This window comes from Siphateles boraxobius, unplaced genomic scaffold (genome assembly GCF_051911475.1).
Source record: "Siphateles boraxobius isolate OS27281-9 unplaced genomic scaffold, OSU_SipBor_1 13, whole genome shotgun sequence".
Classification (NCBI taxonomy): Eukaryota; Metazoa; Chordata; class Actinopteri; order Cypriniformes; family Leuciscidae; genus Siphateles; species Siphateles boraxobius.
Window position 1 is genome coordinate 22,665,001 of NW_027508733.1, and position 14,042 is coordinate 22,679,042.

A 14,042-nucleotide genomic window follows, 5' to 3' on the forward strand; every position below is an offset into this window, starting at 1 on the left:
GCAGAGACTCGCCGGTGACCCTCTCCGCATTGTAAAATAAATCATCGCTGCATTCTTGCTTAACAGGCTTTTTTAGTACGTCGGAATCTATTTTCCAACCCCCAGCTCTCCTTGACCCAGAGGTCTTAACAATTTGTGAGCAGCTCGTGTCTGCTTTACACTTTTTTCAAAGGGGGTTTTGTAAATATAGAATGTAATAATCTGTGCTTTTCTTCTTCTTTTTTTGCGAATTTACCTTGTTCCCTTTGTGCAGTTAAATGACAAAAAACAATAGCAGCTTAAGTTTCACCATCTGACATCACAAAGGAAATTCTCATATAATTGAAAAATTGAGGAGTATGATCAAAGTGTTTGTATACAAAGACTAAAAAAGACCCCTGAATATTTAAAGAGCGGAAGAAAGGGGCCAAAGTGAAACGATCAACCCTGTCTGCTCTGATTTAAAGAAATCCTCGCTTCTCCGGGGACAAAAAAAAAATCAGTTTCACGCGTCTGTACAGTTGATTATCTCAAAAGAAACATACAAGCGAGGATATTTAAAATCAGCCATTCGTGAGAGAGAGAGAGAGAGAGAGAGAGAGATAGAGGTCCCGAGAGATTCATGAGAATGTTTTACAGTCAAATACTTTAGATACCATGTCAATTGTGTATAGTGATTTGTTAAACAGGAGATTGCTTGTAATGATAAAATATTAATTATGCCCAGTGTATGGTATATTGTGTTCTCCTGCTTAGAATTAATAGAATGACAGGTTGCAATTCAAATTGATGATAATTTCCCTTTCTAATTTCTCTTTGAGTTTTTTATATACAGTAGATCATTCCACCCCAAGAAATTAAAAACTGACCGCTTTGATCATTACTTTTTTAAAAATATAATTTACTCTGTTTTTACTTAATAATAGTCATCCCTGTTTTATGACCTCTGCTTTTTCTTTTCTTTACCAAATGTGTTCATTTGCATTGCTTTCATATGGAAATTTTATCTAATGTATTTTTATATTGAAAATTAGGGCTACATCACTTTAAAACCTTGAGAGGAAAACCGCTAAACTGCTTTTAAGAGCAGCATCTTCAAACCAGTTCCTCCAGTTGCTGGAAATGCTCTTTCGTCAAACAGCTTTCTATGATTTTACCTGGAATAAAGTGATTTGATTTCTTAGTTCTATTCGTTAAAGCTACAGCACGCTAGATTTGCTGAAAAGAAAGTGTGAGAGAGGGAGAAAAGAGTGTCTGTTTGCAAATCTGACATATTACCGTTGACTCCGAGCTGTCAGAGCTTTTCAGTTCTCTTCATTAACTCTGTCGTCACAGCGATAGTGTCTATTCAAAACAAGCCAGTGTGTGTGTATATCTGCATGGCAGCAATAATTTATGACAACAGCAGACCCTAATGAAGTCATAAGAGCTAATGCATATTCACCAGCATAGGGCTGGAGCTTGTGCCGGACTCGTGCTGGTAAATGCAGGGAGGTTTTTTTTCCGGTCGCTGACAGCCAGGCTGGAAAATAATATCTAGCAGGCCAGGAAACAGCTGGATTGGATTGTAAAATGTGAGGAATATTGTCATGCAGAAAATTTAGATTTTTTTTATACAACTGTATACGCACACACACACAATGACTCCTAGTTTGCAAAAAATTATATAGCATAATGTGTGATATAAGTTTGTAACATGTTACATTTTATATACCTTTTATATTAAAATAAATGCAAATAGGAATATATATTTTTTTAATTAATTGAAACATCAATGTTTTAGTTGTATTACTTTATTCATACATTTTGCACATGTCTGTGTTTGTGTGTGTGTATATATATTGAATTTTTATGTTAATATACTTTAATATAATTAATTTGCAACAGTGAAAGTTCCACTTAGAATATATATATATATATATATATATATATATATATATATATATATATATATATATATATAATGTAAATACAAATATATAATTTTTTAATTATATTTTAATGTACAATTAATTTTAATGTAATGATGTTATATAAAATATACTTCATACATTTGCTTTATTTACAGTAATTATATAAAGTACATTAAACATAATTTTTACATTCAATACAAATATAATTCAAACATGATATATTTATTGAAACATTACATATTCATATTCAAATATACATATTACATATATTGCATTTTCACAATTACCTGAATTACTGTAATTACTTTTCAGCAGTTAACTTTTCAGCCTCCCCCAAAAGGCATTTTTAAGTTTAGAAATTGGGCGATACTGTAACATCATAAACGTGATGCTAGAAAAAAGGCTTTAAATTTGATGTGTATTTACGAGTAATCGACTCGTCGGCGCGAGTTTATTGTACTGTGTGTGTCATTCTACATGCATTGCCCAACATCCCAGTTTTTCCTCACACAGTCCAAATGTAATTTGTTCTTCAAGGGTGGTCGTTTCCTCTATCGCTTCATTTCTGCTGCCCCCTGTGCGGTGTGACAGATGAGAGGTTAAGACGCTCTCCTTACTTTGCCCACTCTACGTGTCACATTCAGGACCTATTACATCTGACAAACTGGAACATTTTGGTCTGCGGCACTCATTGACTTTTATGCAATGGCGGCTATTTGCTTTCTCTATTCTCAGATCGGATTGAATTTTACCTTCCCGGGGCCAAGAAGACTCATGCGAGCGCAAAGTGTTTTGTATTAAGTGTTTAGTATTGAGTCATGACATTTTAACCATCCACCCCCTCCTTGTTATCCACAGGTTCGAAACACAATCAACAGAATCAAAGAAAGAAGAAAAGCCTTAAATTTCTCTGTAAGTTCTCCCAGCTTGCATGTTTTCTTGAATATCACACCCCCGGCCCTGTTTCACACACCCACTCAGGCCACCTTAATCCAGCCAATGTCAAGCAGCAGCCCTGGGTTACATGTTTCTAATCCTGTGGAAACTCGTCCCTTCACATTAAACTGTCAGGCCAGTATTTATACGCGAGGCTGCTGTTGACGGAGATCACTTAGCTTCACCAAAGCGGTTTAAAAGTAGTTAATAGACCCCCCCCCCCCCCCCCTCGCATCGGCGCACCACCTCACCTCCACCGACACTACGAGCGGTTCCTCTATGAATGGCCACATTAACTCTCCTCCGGGCTTGTCACGGTTTATGACCTACGGCAGTTTGTCCCGCTCGGCCCTTGCAGTGCCACCAGGTCATTGAGAATGGAATGAGACAATTTCTAAAGGCGGATTGATTTTAGAATATAGCCCCCCTCCCTCTTCCCTTTGACCCCCCTGATAGGCCCGACACTGTTAAGACTGGGACTTGTAAAAAACGACTGTGGCCCAAAACGCGAGTGCCAGGTAGCAGCTGATAAATCTTAGCGGGTCGTATTAGCAGTGGGACCCTTTAGCGCTCTCTGGGCAATTTTCCAATTTTCAATGTCCACGCGATGAGATTCGCCGGCCGCGTGTGGCGGATGGTTTTTTAGCTAATGCCGTTTTGCGTCATAAATCTAGAAGTGATATACTGTATCTCGCCGAATAGCTTTGGTGCTGGACGGGGTCCAGAATGGGAAAGGAAAATGTACTCTTTTTTTATTGGATTAGAGCAGTGGTCAGGGAATGTACTGACTTCCAATATAGTAGTAATAACCTACCAGATGTACTGTAGATGGATGTTTGTTTGTTTGTTTTTCCCTGAGGAAAACAAACTCTAACTCATCGTAGAGTAATCTAATGTTTATTTCTGTAACAGTTTGTTCAAGACCACCATAACAACCACCTAGAATGCCCTGGAAACTAACTAGAGAACCTTAGCAACCACTCAGAACATCCTAGCAACAACCCGGAACACTAGCAGCAATTCTTAGCAAAAGTGTGTCAGACAACCGTCCGTCCCTCCCTCCATTTATCCATCCCTCTACCCATCTGTCCATCCATCCATTCCACCCATCCATCCATCCATCCATCCATTCATCCATCTCTCCATCCATCTCTCCATCCATCCCTCCATCCATCCATTCCATCCATCCATTCATCCATCTCTCCATCCATCCATCCATCTCTCAATCAATCCATCCCTCCATCCATCCATTCCACCCATCCATCCATTCCACCCATCCATCCATCCATTCATCCATCTCTCCATCCATCCATCCATCTCTCAATCAATCCATCCCTCCCTCCATCCATCCCTCCCTCTATCCAGCCATCCATCCATTCTACCCATCCATCCATCATCCCTCAATCCATCCATCCATCCCTCAATCAATCCATCCCTCCCTCTATCCAGCCATCCATCCATCCATCCATCATCCCTTCATCCATCCATCCATCCCTCTGTCCGTCCATCCATCATCCATCCCTTCATCATCATCCCTTCATCCATCCATCCCTCCCCAATTCACCCATCCATACCTCCATCCATCCATCTATCCACATCCATCCATCTCTTTATCCATCCATGCAACCCTCCTTCCATCCATCTCTCCATCCATCCATGCATCCCTCTTTCCATCCATCCATCCATCTATCCACCATCCATCTCTCCATCCATCCATGCACATTTCGGACTCAGTGTGCAATGGCCTTAATGGTGAAAATATCACACACTTCTGCTTTAAATCGGGCCTGTGAATATGGTGGATCTTGATTAATTTGCTTGAGACAGTTATTGTTAATAATAATAAATTATTATTTTAAATGATGATTCATGGATTCTAGTAATTATACAGGTTTCTCAAAGATCTATCTACAGTGTGCATGAAAATAGTTACTGTACATGGCAGATAATGAATATACAGCATGATAATAAAGCCCCATTTGCTGAACTTATGTAGTGGCTTATTAAACACCTCTCTCGCTCTCTCCTTCCCATTATAGGCAAGGCAAGGCAAGGCAAGTTTATTTATATAGCACATTTCATACACAATGGTAATTCAAAGTGCTTTACATAGAAGAAATTAAAATAATCAAATTAAATCAGAATAATTAAAACATAAAATAAAATACAGTACAAACAGTCGGACGAACAGTGGCACAGTGCTCATTCAGTAAATGCACAGCTAAACAGATCTGTTTTGAGTCTGGATTATAGTTGTACTGGATTATAATGGATTATATAACTATAGTTTCCGTACTTGTCGATTCTTGTTTATTCATGAGCCAGACCAGTGTTGCCAGGGTGCTTCATTCCAACTGTCGCCTGACCCGTGTGACCTCACACTTGTACATACTGTGGCAGATTGCTTGAGAAAAATAAAGCTGTCAGTTGCACCGGCCAAATGAAAAACGAACGTCCTGCAATACTAGCAGGGTCTGGATCACTGACAGCCCTGAAATATAGATATAAATTGGTAGCAGATTAGTTTTTTGATCCTAATTCAAGTTTTGACAAGATATAGGACGGAAAAGAGAGAGATCTTTACTACAGATATGTGCATTTCCTGTTGTAAAACGTTTACACGTATGATTTTAAATGCTGATATAGTGCTAGGTTAGGCATTATCTTCTTTCTGAGGAAAAAATACACATCTTCAGAAGCCTTCTTAACCAGGGCTGCATGTCAAAGCCCTTTATATGTAATTGTGTGATATGAGGGGTAAGGCTGTGGGTTTTTATGTCAGATCTAGTTTACATTCCTGTGAGACTTTTATGTGTATTTATTTTGCGGTTCTTCCATACATGTCTGTGTACAACCCGAATTCCGGAAAAGTTGTGAGGAGGAGAGGAGATGTTACACCATGGTAAACATGCTGCCGTCCCAACTTTTTTGAGACCTGTAGTGGGCATCAAATTTGAAATGAGCTCATTTAGTGGATAAAAGTGTAACATTTCTCTGTTATCAATGTTCTATTGTGAATAAAATATTGGCTCATGTGATTTGAAAGTCTTTTGGTTTCATTTTATTCAAATTTAAAAAGCGTCCCAGCTTTTCCGTAATTCGGGTTGTACTTTTTGGTTGTGTATTGTGTAAGGCATGACTTCTTAGCTGTCAACTTTTACTTTTTTCAGTATTTAACATTAGTTCCTGTTGTTATTTCTCAATATTTCTTTAATCGGTCTCTTTACTGAGTGTCATTTAATCCACAATGAGTAATGAAAGCAAGAAAACTGCTTTCACTCTCTCTGATCGGGAGAGTTTAAAAAAAGTTACGTTTATTTTTTACTTTTCACTCAATTTAGTGCTGATGATTATATTGGACAAATATATAATAATTAGAAAAATGCAAAATAGAGGTGTTTTCACTGGTGATCTCTGTACTGATAGTAAGTTTCATAGTAAGCATTTGTCTTCTCTTCCTTTTTCACAGAACTGCGCCAGTTCCAGGCCCTCCAGTTCAGTGGGCAGTTCTCGGCCGGGCAGCTCTCCAGTGCCAGTTGTTTTGGACGGGCACACGGTCTCCACCATCCACTCCAGCAGCTCCTCGTCCCACAGCGACAACATCACCCAGAGTTTCGACAAAACCAGTGAGTCATTGGTTTATTTATTAATCCAACACCAAAAAATGAAGCATCGTTGTAAGAGCTGATTGGCCAGCTAAGATGATGTACATGTATATTTTGGTTTGTGCATATACTGTATGTGTGTGTATTTTCAATTGGCAGTGTGTTTATATAAAGCAGAGCTTTACAAATCTGTCCTAAATTATGGCGAGAGGAAAAGTAGCGATTGGCAAAGAGGGTGATCTCTTAACATGACAGGCCTGTTCTGGGATTGTAACATTCTCCAGACCCAGAAAAATGACGGGCTTCAATCGCCTTCTCTGACCCCAGCATTTCAGGTCTGAATCGTAGTAATCTCAAAGGGAGTTCACGAAAATGAGAGATTTCATAAAGAGAGAAGGGAGGGATTGAAGGAAAATAAATAATTTTGTATTTTGTAAATAATATATAAAATTGTATTATTATTATTACACATCCCTCTTTATTCTGGTTGGTCAGTCTATAATATAACTACTGTATTGGCATTTTATATTTCATTAAAAAATGTAAGTTAAAGTAATAAAAAAGTAATAGATTTTATTAATTTAAAAATGTATACTCAATATTTACTGTACTCTATTGATAATCCATATTTAATTAAAAGATTAAAATCAATTAAATTGTTACTTTTAAGTAAATGCACACTCTATATTTACTTTACCAAATTGATACTCTGTATTTAATTAAATAATTTAAATAAAAATACAATCAATTAATTAAAAATACTATTAAAATAAAAATACTATTAAAAATTATTTAAATTTACTATCATGTGTCCTTTTTTCCCCCTGGCTTATCTTTTCTTGCACAAAAACCTGACTAATAATGACGTGGCCAATCAGAGAGCAGAATCACATACGCACTAATTCATATTGATTGGCAGCTGGTATTATCCAGCCCATTACTCAAGTTGAATCTGCCCTGAGAGGAATGAAATGGCAGTTTTAGCCTGGTATGTGTGAGCAGACCACATGCAAATGCAGAATGGGCTGTCCCGTGCATATGAGGGATGCAACTAATCATCTTGATGAGACTCGCCCGGACTCTTGCCGTAATCGGTTGCGATGCGGGCCATGATTGAATATTTGTTTTTAATGCCGTGCAATTTTTTAAACCAGTCAGCCAGCCACACGACTAAGTGCTAAGAAGAAACGTATGTATAATGTAACCAAGAGGGAGAGAGCCCCTCATACGCATATGAGCCCAACTGTGAAAGGCCTTGTGTTGTAACAAATAGGGCCAGACCCACAATAAATGCTGCCGTATGTCCTGATTGTATATAACTGATTGTTGTGTCTCTTCCATTCAAGATCAAGTCATTCTTGAAGCCGAGCGAGCATGAGAAAAAGCGTTTGTTCGCTTTTGATCAATTCATGTCTTTTCCTCCTTTGAGGCAACTGTTTCAATCTGCCAATTACGACAAAGAGAACATGCTATAAGCATAAAGGAATTAGGAAAAGACAAATGTTTGTGGAAAAGAAAAGCGCGACACAGGAGTTTCGACCAAGTTTAAACTGAAATTGTTTTCTTCTTTTGCTGTCCCTTTCATCATTTTACGTTATATCTTCAGTACATTCACCAATAAAGCTGAAGGTCAAGGGGGACAGTACTATTTTGTATGCTTTCGTTCTTCCTCTTCTTTTTCTCTGCCGCCTTTTAAATAGGTGACCTCAAGAATGGAGATACAAGCCAATTAAAAGGCTGCAGTTCTGAAGGTGCAATTTGAAAAGCTTGATAAAAGCAGAAAGTTCATTTCCACACTTCTTTTTAGTTGTAAAAAATTCTGCAAGAAGTTGAAGGAAGTTGCGAGACGCAAAGCGACGCAACTGAAGCTGGTAGGTCACATGAAAGTGACAACATGGCGAATGTAGTACATCCAGATTATACTCATACTACACACATTTATACAACTAGTCGTGAAGCAATACTTATTCAAAACAAGTACCTACTCAAGAGAGTTTGCAATTTTAAATGAATAAATGGATCAATTAATAAGATAATGTTACTGTAATCAGATCATTTTATTCCTATAATGAAGGATTAGTGATACTCCTTATTTCTTATTTAAAAATTACTGTTCTTATAAATGCATGCTGTTATGAAATTGTTTTGCAGAAGTCAAAATGTTTATCAGTTTGAATCTACTATTATTATATTTTGATATAATATAATGGTAATACAAATGAAAATATTTGAAAATACAAAAACTAATATATTTGTAACTGTTCCAAACTATATATAATATGTATAGTAACTGCTCTTATAAATACTTTCTGATGACTATGTTTATATATATTTTATTCTTTGTATATATTTATAACAATTAATTAATAAAAAAAAAAATTCAACATACATTTTTATACTCCTTTTTAGCAGTTAGTTGTTGCAGGCCAAATGGCAACAGGGATTGTCATTTTGCTTGAAATGAAACTTTTACAAGTCTCAATATAAGTCATAAGTATACATCTCAATTAGTCAGCTTATGGTTGTGCCAGTAATTTGTTGTTGTATTCAATCTCTAATGAAATGCTATAATTTGTTATTACATACCAACATACAACGTAACACAGCAGCGTATAATTCTGCCAGTGTTACAAGTGGATCTTTAGCTAAGTTGAATCCATCTGTTGTCCTCCTCCCTCCCTCTACCACACACACACACACACACAAAGATTGACAACACATGACCTTGAAAACTGAGTTGTCTGACATTTTATATAAGATGTTTGTTGTTGTCCTGAATGAAGACCGTGTCATTTGATTGCACAAGCTGAATACAGAACTACATATTGTTCATATAAATACCCAAATAAACAAATTACAAAAATATGGTAGTGCTTAGATCTCTGTTTCCATTTCTCTCTCCGAGAAAAAAAATAAAAAATCATCCCATTCCCACATTTTAACTCTTTATTTTCTCCGATAAAGCTACTTCTAAAGCTACTGCTAAATTTACACTGTCCGGATGATTGTAGGCAACTGATTTTACTGATTTACTTTAAATAGAAGATTATATACAACCAGTCAATATCTATTGAGTAGACTTGAGAAAACAAATCTATTCATAATTCACACCGGTGTGTGAGTTTCCTTGTGTATCAGTGTGTGTGTGTGTTGGCATGATGAATGTCAGAGATAACAAATTGTAAGGAAAAGTTGAATTTGTATCTGCTTAGGATCCTGGCTGCCTTATACATATGGCTTCAGGTTTCGTGGTAATAGGATCTTTGATAGATGGCAGCCCTCCTCAGTCTCCCACTTTTTAAAAGATATTTATTTATTAATCTGTCTATTTATTCAGTCAGATCATCCCCCGCGGGGTCACTGTCTCACAACCACCTGCACCATTTTTTTCAGCTTTTTTCATCCTTTGCTTTATAGTTCATATCAGAAGTCGCTTATGCGCATCTCAGTCGGCTGAGCGTCACCCTTCCGCCCGCAGGCTAACAGAGGGAATGTTTTCCATCTCATCTCTCATCTCGTGGGCAGAGGCCTTCCTCCATCTCTCCACCCCTTTTCTTAATTCTAGACACATGTCATATGGAAGCGTGCCCTTTAGTCTTCTCATGTATATGGATATCTGACATCAATTCCCCCATATTTATATTGAAGCAAAATGCTCCTGGACCTTTAAGGAGAAGTGTGTCTGTCTACTCGTTTAAATTTTTAGATTCAGATTCGATATACTCATTCATTCAGGCTGCTCCAGTTCCCAGTTGCTCCAATTTGATTACAAAATCTATATGTATTAATATATATCTAATTAAAAATACACGCTTTGTAAAAATGTAATTTTACATATTGTAATTATTGTAATTTTACCCAGTATTTTATGCTAGAGTGTGTAGTGTGTGCTAGTGTAGTAGTGTATATACTCATTAGCATAGCAGCATGCTAATGACTGTGATTGTTAGTCAGGTTGTACTCTTTTCTTCTCCCACTCTATCGGCCACCTACTTTCATGTATTTCAGGAGAAGTAAATGAATTGGCGTGTAATAAATCCGACAGATACTATCCTCTGGCACAAACTTACATGGCGACGCCCATCGCGTGTTATAGATCAGCTAACATGATCATTATAAAGGTTTAAACTACAAAACACTTTCACTTACACGTATTTGAGAATCATAATATCAGGTAGTTGATTACATAGCTAACAAGTTTGTGAATATTTTGAATTAAAAAGGAAAAACTAAATGAAAGCAATTCATCTGCCATACAGCACTATTGTGGCTACGGTCTGTCACATGACACGCATGATGCGTCTCCATTGGAAATAATAAGTTGATGCATTCTAAAATAACAGTTGCCTTAAACTTACGCTGAGGGGTCAGCTAGAATATTTTAAACTTGCATGTGAAAGGGTAAACCGAGTTGTCGCCTACAAAGACTTGTTTCAAATAAGCTTCTATTACGAGCTTCGATTATGGGTAGCATGGTTCCTTTGAAATTAGCTCCCTATGAATGAAGATACCAGTAGGTTTAGGAACAGGGCTAAAAGAGCTTATGATGAATTTGTATTCAAATGAGTTTTGTGAAATGATTCTACACCCACCACAGTTTATGATAAATCCTCAACGATCATCATTAGAGACAGTTTCTCAGTTCCATGATCAACTGTCCACACCACTGTGCAGTCTGCCATCTCAGGTAAACACCCACCAGGTGTCACTTAATCCCGCTTTTGACACCAACTAGACCTTGTCCCTTTAGGGGTGACCTCCTCAAACTCATTGTGTCACACTCCTGGCCCTCTGAGAACCCTCCAACAAGACTCATTGAAGGGGGGCTGTTTTAAAGGGTCGTGAGGGGGTTGTAAAGGTAATATGAGTTTGAGCATCGGGATGGGGGTGACAGCACTGGAAACCAATGGTGCATCAAGACAGTTCTACCCCGCCACGGTGGCCATAGATCAGGGCAGGGCTGCTGGCGGACCGGGTGAGGGTGACAGGGGAATAACATCCCTTTCTCCTCAATCGACAGGGCCCATAACTCCTGCCTCCCCAGGGACAGATTGAGAAAGGCAATAGCCAGGGGCTGTGAAGCAGAGATGCTTGGCAGAATTGAAAGTTAAAGAAGCAGGAGCGGTATTTTTTTCTCTCCCCTGTGCACTTGTGCCCGCTTTTGCACTCTTCTGTCATTTTTTTTTATATCACGCGCTACTGAGGGAAATATTTTTTCCCATATTTTTCTACAGCGAGTCTGACGCTTCCACTACATACTACAGCTTTTTTGTTATTTTTTCAAACAATTTAAATGCATGCCTGAGGACATAGGGAAAGCATCTCCGTCGGGAAGTGTACTTCCGCGGCATCCCTTGTTTGTATGTCGGCATGTAGACCGTGAAGCCTGCAGGGATAGTGCTGTGTCAGGACCGAAGCAGCGTCTCGGCAAGAGTGCCAGCCTCTTGCCCCGGTAGCGACAGATTTTATAGCCTGATCAATTTCCCAGTGGCTTATTGAATGTCTTTTAAATGGCTTTTTTATTTTCAATTATAACCCACTGTGTCTCGCCTGCCACAATGGACCAACATTTGCACTGCCGGATAATTTAAATCCCTACTTTAGGAAATTATGCCTTTTATATTGCCTAAATTTACAATCCCCCACCCAGTGCTGGTCTAGCAACAATAAAAGGTGAAGTAGCTGAATGTATTTTTTGCATATGTCCTTAATGAATGCGTTAGTAAGAATTTGTTTGCGGCTAACTGGCACATCCATGGTGGACACTGCTGATGAACGAGGTACGTGAAACGTCCACGTTTATGGAGATTTATTTGCTTATTAAATTGAACTTGCTTTCAGGTGCCTCTATCAAGTTGATGGAAGCAAACGCAGATTGAAGTACCTCTAGTGAATGACCCAAAGTTAGACAGGTGCATCAAAGTACATTCGCCCCCGTCCCAACCAACCATCCCTCCCCTCCTTATCCCCAGCATGTGAAGCAACTTGAAGGTGAAAGAAGTGCTCACCGGAGCTCATTGGAAAGTAGAAATGACAGTAAATTTTTCAGCCTCCCTCTCCCTCGCTCCTCCATGAGATGGGAGATCTTGTTATAGCAGTCAGGATGAGAGGGGGTCAGGGCAGCAAGCCGGCGTGTGCCTGTTGATGATTGAGGAAAAGAGGAGTAAATTCATTCTGCTCTCGGCACTTTGTCAAGTGCCAGTAGCTTACCGTTGAGAGCCAGTCACCCATCACCATGTTACGACCTCAGAGGTCAGCGGTGAGCCATAAATCAGCGAGGAGAGAGGTTGTAGTGATGCTGCAGAGCTGAAGAGAGCTGATGCGACTATTGCCTTTGTTGTGCCGCCCCCCCCCCCCCCCCCCCCCCCACCCATTCCACCCGTATGAAGCTGAAGAACCAAGGCCTGCATGAAAATGATGCCCAGCCCTTCACCACGTGTTGCGGCTTCACAGAAATAAAAAACCCTGGAGTGGTGAACGCCCCAAATAAAGTCTTTCTACACTTTTATCCTGCTTTTTCTTAATTATATTTTTTTATTGTGATTTTGGGCTACTTTATGAGCGCCCTCATTCTACTCATGTAAAGTATTGATTTTTGTTCTATAATGAAGGATTTCATAAGTGACAATGTTTTTGATTACTCGTGACAAACCTCCTTAGAGTATTAATTAAAACGGCAGCAGATGTGCAGGTGTGGGAAATCATTAGAAAGAGGCCCCAGTCTGTGGACATTTCCCTCTCCCAGCATGCAACGGCTCTGCATGGCAAATAGGACGCCTGAGAGGGAAAGCGTACCTCACAAGTTAATCTAAAGAACAAGTACGTAAAAAAACACATTGTACATTACAAAAAGGACATCATTCATCTGGACTTGGTCTTGGACTTTTTATGTCTAATTTTTCATGGTGAAACTCTAGATCGGTATATGTGAATTGTTTTGCTTGAACAAGGTTGTCAGATTTTTCAACAGAGCTGCGTTTCCAACACTTTGATTGGATGATTCCAACTCAAACAATGAACGAACGTCAATACGACAGTTTCCACTATTTTTTCATGTTAATTGATATATCATGGAATTATCGATTTCTTTGGCACCCATGTGCTAGCATTTTTCTTGGGCGCACTGGGAGAGAGCACTAGGAAAGGGGATCTGGTTGGTCAGCTCCTGCTTTCAATATTTGCTCCTATTAAACTGTGATTATCCTGTAGTGCCTGGCTTCTCTCAAAGTTGGAGAGAGCAGGCCGAGACAATACAGTCAGATATTTCCAGAAAGTAAAAACTTCCTGACAACTCTGAAGGTTTACCAGGTCTTTCTGAAATTATTGAATACCTCATGTCAGCTTATGCTGAGGTCCATATATTGACATTTGCAGATGTAGAAACTGAAATCAGGCTGAGAAACAGATGAGACTTTTTAAGAGACTTTTTCGATTACTCATTTCTCAATAGTCCCTCGTACAATAAGAACTTATTTTTATGTATTGTTGGTGGTTTGCTTCATAGCTGTTACTACACTGTTTTTTGTCGCAGCTAAAGCACACAATATACTTAACTTTTTAAGTGGATGCTTTGCGTACACATTCAGCTGAACGCACAGCTTTCAAAGTT

The 14,042-nt window shown here is 38.7% G+C and overlaps 1 protein-coding gene across 2 annotated transcripts in view; it reads left to right on the forward strand.

Annotated features, from left to right (window-relative positions):
• Positions 1-14,042, forward strand: part of LOC143736076 (adhesion G protein-coupled receptor D2) — a 74,785-nt gene that overhangs the window by 38,349 nt on the left and 22,394 nt on the right. The window contains exons 22-23 of one of the 2 annotated variants that reach the window (XM_077226641.1): positions 2,751-2,804; positions 6,298-6,454. In XM_077226641.1, the coding sequence (XP_077082756.1) occupies positions 2,751-2,804; positions 6,298-6,454 (211 nt within the window). The remainder of the gene's footprint in view (positions 1-2,750; positions 2,805-6,297; positions 6,455-14,042) is intronic. The other variant, XM_077226642.1, reaches the window with a different exon arrangement.